We start from the raw sequence: 9,925 nt of genomic DNA on the forward strand, positions 1-9,925 counted from the left end.
TTGTCCAGCCACGCTTGCCTTCCGGCCATCTGCAGCTGCCGCTCCTGAAATGTTGCGTGGGGCTGTCCGAGGTCTCTGCCACTCCCCGCCCTCCTCTGCCACCGGCAAGGGCGGGAAAAAACAAGCCACGGCTAAAGTGGAGGCCCTCTATGTGAGGGGAGCTCCACCTGCAACCTCGGTCCTTCGCCTTTGTTGGGAACGTTCCCAACGTCAACGGCAGCTTGTTAGGAACGTTCCCAACGTCAACGGCAGCTCGCTCAGCCACGCAAAAGCAGCCCGACTACCCAGGGAGCCTCCAGTGGATCTTCTACTCTTCGCAGCTGAAGAACACGTCCTACTTCAGCAATAGGGCAGGTAAGCCTGGAGAAGGTTCCAGATGATAGGCCGCTCCCCCCCTGGTGGATCAATTGAAGAACTGACCCTATGCCAGAGGAGGAGTAGCCTAATCCCTTCAGTGAAGGACCGTCCCACACCTGGAACCACCGGAGAACTGCCCATTAGTTGGGAAGTGACCTGGGGTATGGAAATGTTGTTAGCCCAGATTTTAGAGCAAGCTGGAAATTTGGTACGTACCCTTTAAATAGCCACAGCTGTGAGTAATAAACTCTTAGTTTTTAACTAGCAGCAAAGCAGCAAAGAAACGGGAAGCTGGAGGAAGTTTTTCTCTTCTTGTTGGTGAAGGCTGTCGGCAGGGGAGTTAGAAGAAATAACTTCACTCCTCGGACATTTGACTGTTTGAATTTATTGAGTGTACACGCTCCTTCTATTGATTCTGTTTGTCCCGGGGGCGTTGTCCCGCAGCCTCACTTGAGAAGAGACTTTGATGCTTAATGAGCGTTCCTCCTCCCTGATAACCAAGCCAACATGGAATTTTAATCACTTGACTATTTGCTTATAGGACTTACAGTCCGTTGCAATGAAAGTTGTGCTTTTATTTTAATCTGAATCCTGTTTTGTAATAAATCTTTGTTGGATTTTTACTGAAGTGCAGAGCAGCATTATTTGCAAGTGCCTTTTGCCCCTGTAATCGAACCCCAGATTAGAAGGGGTGGGCTTTCTGAAGAAGCCACCCCTTGTAGTTAAAGCAGACTGGACTTTGTTGGCTTGAAATCCTGAGCAGCTCTAAGTGCAGAAGGAAAGGGCTCAGGGCAACACCCTGAACCACACACCTTGGGTCTATCATATCTGTTAATCCCACTGTCGCACAGATGCACTGAAGGTTTCATTAAGTAGCTTCACTATTAACATTAACTTTATGGCCTACATTCCATGAACTGTGACCTCAGCAAACAATGTATATTTAGTTAATGAAGAACCTGTACCATATCTTACAAATTTTTCCTGCCTACCTGGAAGAATTCATTCTACCCGCCGCACTTTTTAAAAAGTTCAAAAATTCCTTTATAGTGTAAAAATAATTATAACTATAATAAAATAAGATTTACCTCATGCTATATGTGTGCCAGCTCAGAGAAAATAGGTTCAGATGGGTAGCTGTGTTGGTTTGAAGCAACAGGACAAAGTATGAACCCAGCAGCACCTTTAGGACCAACAAAATTGACTGGATATGCACATGAAAGCTTATACTCAGAATTAAATTTTGTTGCTCTTAAAGGTGCCACTGGACTAAAGCTCAGAGAAAATATGCTTGATTTTTGAGATCTGAGGAACAGCATCATAGGATGAATATATTGAGGGGGGGAGAGAACATAATATTTTGAAGGTCTGCAAATAACTTTGAGGACTTTATAGTTGAAAAATAGGATCTCCAACATGTATAGGTCAGTCTTGGAATGGGTATTTAACATCTATATCACAGTCAACTGATTAGCCCCATGTCTAAATTACTTTCTCAGCTCAAGATAGATTCAGATGGGTAGCCATGTTGGTCTGAAGCAACAGAACAAAGTCTGAATTCAGTGGTACCTCTAAGACCAACAAACTTTAATTCTGGGTATAAGCTTTCGTGTGCATGTACATTTCTTCAGCTACATTGAAACAGTTTTCCTCAAGCCTTACATATGGGGAGGGTTAGTTGCCAGGAAGGTCTAGTTAGAGTCAGGGTGGATAAAAATTAATGATTTTTAATTTTAAAAAAACCCCTCAGAATTTTACATTTAAATTTGATTTTTTAAATAAAATGCCTTTTGAAGAAAAATCTATCTATAGTTTTCTTTTAAGGTACATCATAGTCCAAAGATATTCATCATGAAATAAGGATTAGTTTTTAATTATGTAGCATGAGGCTGTATATTCATGTAATGTTTGCATTTTCTGGTAAATGAATTCCATTAATCCATTCACAATGTCATGCTCTTCCAAAGATGTCTGTAAGATTATTGGGCAATTTTTCTAGCTAAAAGACATTATCACAGATGCTTGGTTTTATAGTTCTCAAAACTGAATTTGTGTCTGCAGAAATCACATGGCTCTTGTTCACAGCAAAAATGTTATAAAATAAACACAGAGTTAATCCTTAGTCCTATTGGTTTTCTGCAAATCTATGCACGTAGAATCAGTCTCTCATCCAGGGCCGGCCCTCCCACTAGGTAAACTAGGCAATTGCCTAGGGTGCTGAGAGGCGGGGGGCAGCAAATTGGGCTCTCGCCCCCCTCTAGTGCCCCAGGCACGCACTTAGCTTGCCTCCCTCCCCCCTCCCCACCGCTAGCTCCCTCTGGGCCGCCGGCCGCCCACCCCCCCCCCCGGTGCAGCGTCCCAGCCCCCCCCCCCGCCCCCCAGGTGCTCTGCTTGCCTGCCCATTGCCACTAAAAGCCGCGGTACTCTGCTTGCTCCCTTCCCCCTGCTTGCCGGCTAAAAGTAAGCTTAGCTGGCTTCGCAGCTCGCGCCTGCGCATTTCGTCTTTTAACAAAACGCACAGACATGGGCTGCAAAGCCAGCAAAGCTTACTTAGCCAGAGAGCTCCAGGGGGAAGGGAGCGAGCGGAGCACTGGGGGGGCCGGGCAGGACACCGCGCGGGGGGAGGGGGCATGGAGTCGCAGGGAAGGAGCTGTGGGGGGCACTTTGGGGGGGCACCAGGCAGCAAGTCTGCCTAGGGCGCCCCAGGACATCGGGTCAGCCCTGCTCTCATCTAAGTGCTAAGTTTCAAGAAGTTCAATGAATATAATATTCTTCAGGTGGAATAGGTCTGGATAAGGAGATGTTAAGAGGTAAGTGTGAGGAGAGAGGGGCAAGCAGTACAAATGATAGTGAAACTTTTTGAGTAGAATACCCCAGAAATCCTGAGATCTTTATAAGTTTATCTTCATGGAAGTGTAAGCAAAAATAAGAATACATATGCTATATAGCCATTGTTTTAGTTAAACAAAAACAGGGTAAATGGTTAAAGTTAATGATTATTTTTTATCCTTCCAATAAAGTACAGCAGAAAAGTTGCCCAAATAGTAATAATTAATCTATTAAGACAGTTCACCTTGCAGTTAACTGAGCCTGCCTTTGGCGGGGAGGACGGGATATAAATAAAATAAAAATGTAATAATTATCTATAATCAGGGGTGTCAAACTCATTTGTTAGGAGGGCCAGATCTGACACCAATGGGACCTTGTGGGGTCAGGCCATGTGTATGTCATAAAATGTAATGTGAGGTAGTAGAGATATAAACTTTATAAAGGACACAGACAAACACAATTAAAGATACTATGTTTTAACTTAAAATACAAACATGTGTAAAACTCTTGCAATATTTTGTTTAAAATGGAAAGGAGGAGGAATAATGGGATTTGGTATAAGCCAGGGGTGTTGAACTCATTTGTTATGAGGGACGGATCTGACATAAATGTGATTTTGTCAGATCTAGTCATATGTGTCATAAAATGTAATGCCAGATAGCAGAGATATAAACTTTATAAAGGACACAAACAAGCACAATTAAAGATATTATAGCAGCTATTCAATTGGAGCCCCACATTAGGAGGGGTGTATGTATTAAAACTATTTCTCTGCAAAACTGGAGTTCCTTGCGTTGGTTGAACTCTATATTTTAACTGTGCTTAGTCTCAAACAGCTACTATCTCCAGACCCTCTCTTTTTCTCTTAGCTATCACTCTGCAGCAGGACGCCTGTCCATGGACAGATAGCAATTACAATAATAGAAACACTGGTGTGACTTCTTGGGTGGAGGGTGTTCCTTCATAGTCCCTTCCTATACAATTTTGAATTTTTTCGCCATCCAGGTCCCAAAACAGAAAGTTAACTTTATGGGGAGTTTGCAGGGGGGAAATACTGGCACAGTAAAGATTAAGCACTCCTCACTTGGACCTGCCAATCTACCCTCATAAATTATTATTAATGGGGACCACTAGGATTGCCAATCCCCAGTTGGGGGCAGGGGATCCCTTGGTTTGAAGGCCCTCGCCCCACTTCAGGGCTATCAGAAAGTGGGGAGAGGGATCTGCTGGGCACTCTTATACCCTATGGAGACTGGTTCCTATAGGGTTTAATAGATAATTGATCAATGAGTGTCTGGAGCTTGAGGGGCTGTTTTTTTAGATAGGGGCACCACATTTTCAGCATAGCATCTGCTGCCTCTCATAACCCTCCCAAAAAAAGTTTCAAAAAGATTGGACCGAGGGGTCCAATGCTATGAACCCCAGAAGAAGGTGTCCCCATCCTCCATTATTTCCAATGAAGGGAAGGCATTTAAAAGGAGTGTGATCCCTTTAAATGTGATGGTCATGTTTGCTGAGAGAACATCTAGTCTGGGCTCGTACTGCTGTTCATCAAGAAGGAAATCCATAGCTAGCATAATATAACTTGTCACCTATACTTGTCACCCAGTCAGGGGATGGCACTACCACTGAACCCAAGATAACCAGAACTGTCATGGCCATGACAATTCCATCAGTGCTATTCCTGTGAGGACATTAACAGCCATGAAGCAATATGTCCGCAAGAACCATATAACAGGAGCTTCTCTGACACCTTTGCTAAACCAGGGCAGATGCTTCTGGAAGGGGCTGGCTCTTTGCCCCATCTTACTAGAAGCATGATACAAGGAAAACTGCTAACTTGCTGTAAAATGAAACATCTGTATGTGGAAGACTAACACTACTAGGGTTGAAAACTTCATTGAAACTGATCTTTATTTGATTCCATCCGCCTCACACGCTACAGCAGTGGACCACTGCTGCCCTGTCCTCTGTGCTTCTATGTATGCCTTAAGCACTCCATTTCTGAGCTCAGCCCAGAAGGTGGTGCTGTTCATCGAGCTACCATGTGGAGGCCCCCTGTTTCCCAGGCTCCTGTGCACCAGCCCAGACCAACCGAGTGCCACATCCTTAGTGTGGTGGCAAGGGGAAGGAGGAGGCCACCACCAGGCTTGAGCCATGGACTTGCTGCAGAGGGTGGAGATTCCCAGCCAGGGCACCGAAGGCTACCACGTCCTGTGAGTGCAAGAAAATTCACCAGAATACAGAGCTGGGCTGGAGCCATTCTTTGATTTTATTGTTTCTATTAATGGTTCAAGACTAAATCAGGGTTGCCACTAAAATTTTATTTTTCCTTTCTCTGACTTTCCCTGACCAACATTTGTCAATTTCCCTGACCACCATTCAAATATAACCACAAGTTAAAAAATGAATAGGCCGTGCTGCATTAATGCAACGCTTAATGAAATGTTCCACTCTACAGCTACACAAGTCTCAACTGCAAAAATATTTGTCAAAGTTAAGAGATTTAATATCAGCTTCTTTCAACATTAACTGCAGCAACATCTGTCTGACAATTGCACCAAAAATTACACCAAGATACAAACTTCAATTCAAGTAAACTCTGAATGCTAATAAGTAGGAACTTTCCCAAAGCAGTTCAGCAGCAAGAAAGGAGGTGGAGTTTCTGCAATTTAGAGAAGCAGACAACCCTCATTTGCAACCCTTATGCATGGAAGAAGTCAGGAAAGAGGGTGAGAGAGCTGGTACTCTGTAAACGCCAGCAGGAAAAAGCAATCACATTTGCATTTACTTTGCATGGTACAGAGAAAAAAGTGCTAATAGTTGTCTGTGAAATACAACAACGCAGTGCCGGATTAAACCCTGTGGAGGCCCCTAGGCAGTCAAAATCTCAGGGGGGGCTTGCAAATTATCTCAGAGTCAGAGTGCCTGCCCCACTGCCCACAGCCCCTGCTGCACCCCTGCAGGCACCTTCTTAAAAGCCCCTTTTACTAAGCTGCAGGGGAGAAGCAGAGAGAGGCAAACTTGATAACAATGCCAGCAGCAGCCACACCAGGCAAGTCGGGCAAAGAGCGGCTTGGTTGGTGGCTGCGCGTGCAGGCTGGGAGGGCTGAAAGCAGGGTGAAAGCTGGGAAGAGGCAGCCCAGGGCCCCTAAATGGGTGGGGGCCCCTAGGCCAGTGCCTACTTGGCCTAATTGCAACAGCAGCAAAACTCATTTGCAACTCTGTGCTGGGTTTTAGCAGGAGACAAAATGTCCATTCTATACACAAGCATGCGTATTTTTATATGTAAGTTAAATGAAGTGGCCCCGTGCCGCAGAGTGGTAAAGCAGCAGTACTGCAGTACTGTGGTCTGAACTCTCTGCTCACAACCTGTGTTCGATTCTGGTGGAAGCTGGATTCAGGTAGCCGGCCCAAGGTTGACTCAGCCTTCCATCCTTCCAAGGTCGGTAAAATGAGTACAGTAAAAGACTGGGGAAGGCAATGGCAAACCACCCCGTAAAAAGTCTGCTGCGAAAACGTTGTGAAAGCAACATCACCCCAGAGTTGGAAACAACTGGTGCTTGCACAGGGTACCTTTCCTTTCCTTTCCTAAATGCAGTACTGGCAGGTAAGGATGAAAACATATGTTTAAAGTTTGTATATTGCTAAACGTTTGAACTAGCTTTGCTTTGCAAATGCTACAGGCAGACCTTGGAAATCATGCAGGGACAGAGCTCAACAAACACATTAGGCTAGTTGGGGGTTGCAGCTGCAAAAAAGGTGGAGCGGGGAAAGGGCATCATTAAAAGTTTTACTTACATTCTGCTACTTCTCTATTCCAGTTGCCACAAGAACAGATCATGAACTTGCAGCAGCAGGTCAAAAATCCACTGATTAAAATATATTTTAATCACAATTTCCCTGACTTTCCCTGACTTCAGACCAATTTCCCTGACTTTCCCTGACCAATTCCCATTTCCCTGACTTTCCAGAAAGTAGCAACCCTGTAAATAAAGACAATGACACCATCAAGGACCTGTTGAAAGCAAACATGGAGAAGCCTGTCAAGATGCTGGTCTACATCAGCAAGATGCTGGAGCTCAGGGAGAAATCAGTGACTCCCAGCCACATGTGGGGTGGGCAGAGCCTTCTAGGGGTTAGCATTCATTTTTGCATCTTTGACAGTGCCAATAAAAACATTTGGCATGTGCTGGAAGTTGAATCAAATTCTCCTGCTGCACTGGCAGGTCTTAGATCTCACAGCAACTACATAATTGGAGCAGATACTGTCATGAACAAGTCTGAAGACTTATTTTCCCTTATCAAGACACATCAGGGCAAACCATTAAAACTTTATGTGTACAACATAGATACAGATAATTGCTGGTAATTGTTTTTACCCCGAACTCCTCGTGGGGCAGAGAAGGAACCCTAGGCTGTGACATTGGTTATAGATACCTGCACCGAATACCAATACGTCGATTTGAAGAGGGAAAGAAAATTTCTCTCCTAGGACAATTGTCTAATACAGGGGTGTCAAACATGCAGCCTGGGGGCCAATTCAGGCCCCTGGAGGGCTCCTATCTGGCCCTCAAGGAACTGGCTGTCATCTGCTTCCTTCCCCTCTTTCTTGCTTCCTTCTGCATCACAGCTTGCTTTGCCAGGCTTGCTCAATCGAACAAGAGCTACAAAGAAAAACCTCTATTTTCTTCCTTAGGGAGGAAGGGGGAGAGGCAGAGTTTGCTTTGCCAGGCTCACAATTGCACAGTAGAGCTACTGAGCCAAGCCTCCCTTCCTTTAACTGGCTGCATCTCCTCTCCCTCCTGGTCCCCTGGGGAAGGAAGGAAAGAGCCATCAGCAGCAGCAACAGCATCTTACAAAGAAAGCACCTTTAAGACCAAAGACTACTCATGTTTTAAGTTTTTCTTTAAAAACTTCTTTAATTGTGTAGATCTGTGTTCCCTTATAAAGTTTATATCTCTGCTACCTAATCTTAAATAGGTACACACATGACCCAGCTTGACATGGCCTGGTCCATGTATGTCAGATCCGGCCCTCATAACAAATTAGTTTGACATCCCTGATCTAATACATCTATTAGCCCACTCAAAGATGGCTTTACAGAACACCACAGGAATTGAACAGGGTCTGGCTGGACTCTCTGTTAGCTCAACTCCTTCTAATAATAATAATAATAATAATAATAATAATAATAAATTTTATTTATATCCCGCCCTCCCTGCCTAGGCGGCTCAGGGCGGCTAACAACAATTCAACATTAACATAAATAGATAAAACATTAAATTTAACAATTAAAGTTAAACATATCAAAACCAGTTAGTTAAGTTAAAATACATAGTTTAAGTTACATTATATATATCTGGCAGCAATAAAACTGTTCTGGCGCTGGTTCTGCCAGTTTAGATAATATTATAGATGGCGGTTCTTTGTTCCTAGCAGCTCAGCAGTCGATATCGTTATAGGCTTGTCTAAAAAGGGCGGTCTTGCAGGCCCTGCGGAACTGGTCGAGGCTCCGCAGGGCCCGCACTTCCTCCGGGAGCTGGTTCCACAGTGCAGGAGCTGCAACTGAAAAGGCCCGTGCTCTGGTGTTTTGGAGTTTGACCTCTCTCGGCCCAGGGATGGTCATTTTATTTTTACCCACTGACCTCAGTGCCCTCTGGGGTTCATATGGGGAGAGACGGTCCCTTAGGTAGGCTGGTCCTCGGCCATATAGGGCTTTAAAGGTAATAACCAACACTTTGTACTGGACTCGGTAGGTAATTGGCAGCCTGCCTGTCACAAATGTGCTCAGTACAGATGTTCCTACAGTACCATTGTTGCGACCCCCAGTAAGTCAGACTCCAGTGCCACCCATTAACCCAGCAACTATTTTACCAGGACTGATGCCTTTAACGGCAGGGCTTCCCAATCTGGGTAATATCCCAAACCTTAATTTGCCCGCCCCACACTTAATTCCTGGTCCCAAATTAATAGGCATCGGGCATCCTGGTTTGCTGCCACTTCCTTCTTTGCCACCTCTAAATCTCTCCAGAATAGCACCTCTGTTGCCTGAATTCCTGGCACAATTTCCATTGGTCACAGAAGTCTGCCCATCTGCCCACCTATTTGCCTCCACTGCCCTGATGGGGAGCGTACCTACCAATCCTGGCACTACTGTAAGTGTGGAACAGACATCTACATTCACCCTCGATACTACACCAAGCCCTCCAGCTGCCAAGGCGCTTGCTCCTGAAGAGAGGGGAGATGAAGCCGCCACGCTTAATGAAAATGCAGCTCCACTGATGACAGAGCCAGCCTCAACTGAATCATCGTAACTCACAACAACTGAATTGGGCTTTGCTGTATTTATTCAGTGGCAGAATAAATATCTAAAATTGCAAGCTAGCTTGAATTTCTTGCAAGGCTTGTATTTTGCGATAAGGATTCCTCTAAATATGTTCTGGGTGACATCATTAAAGAAGGCCTGAGATTTTTACAATGTACTTGGTGTGGGGAGGGGGCAAGTGCTTATATTAAGAAATAAAAACACACAAAAAAAGAAAATATCAAGGTAGATTCAGTGGACTTCAACTGCCAAAATCAATAGTATTTTTAAAAATTTGATCTGACACTTGTAGTCTGCTGGGCCTCCTTGCTTACTCTTCGCTCTACCCTGCCTCTCCCCCCCCCCCCCCTAAATTTTGCTTCTGTTAGAAGAAAGAATCAGGGTCATGCTTGGGGCATTTATATATCATAT

At 44.7% G+C, this 9,925-nt stretch overlaps 1 protein-coding gene across 1 annotated transcript; it reads left to right on the forward strand.

The window, feature by feature from the left end:
- The first annotated feature begins 5,302 nt into the window (after window positions 1–5,302).
- LOC132589619 (Golgi reassembly-stacking protein 2-like) lies at window positions 5,303–9,715 on the forward strand. The gene is given in 4 exon segments (XM_060262367.1): window positions 5,303–5,494; window positions 7,185–7,550; window positions 7,553–7,701; window positions 8,946–9,715. Coding segments are annotated over 3 exon segments (1,038 nt in total). The 5' UTR covers window positions 5,303–5,494; window positions 7,185–7,219; the 3' UTR covers window positions 9,504–9,715.
- Window positions 9,716–9,925: the final 210 nt, after the last annotated feature.

The sequence above is a fragment of the Heteronotia binoei genome, chromosome 21 (assembly GCF_032191835.1).
Source record: "Heteronotia binoei isolate CCM8104 ecotype False Entrance Well chromosome 21, APGP_CSIRO_Hbin_v1, whole genome shotgun sequence".
NCBI classification, from domain to species: domain Eukaryota; kingdom Metazoa; phylum Chordata; class Lepidosauria; order Squamata; family Gekkonidae; genus Heteronotia; species Heteronotia binoei.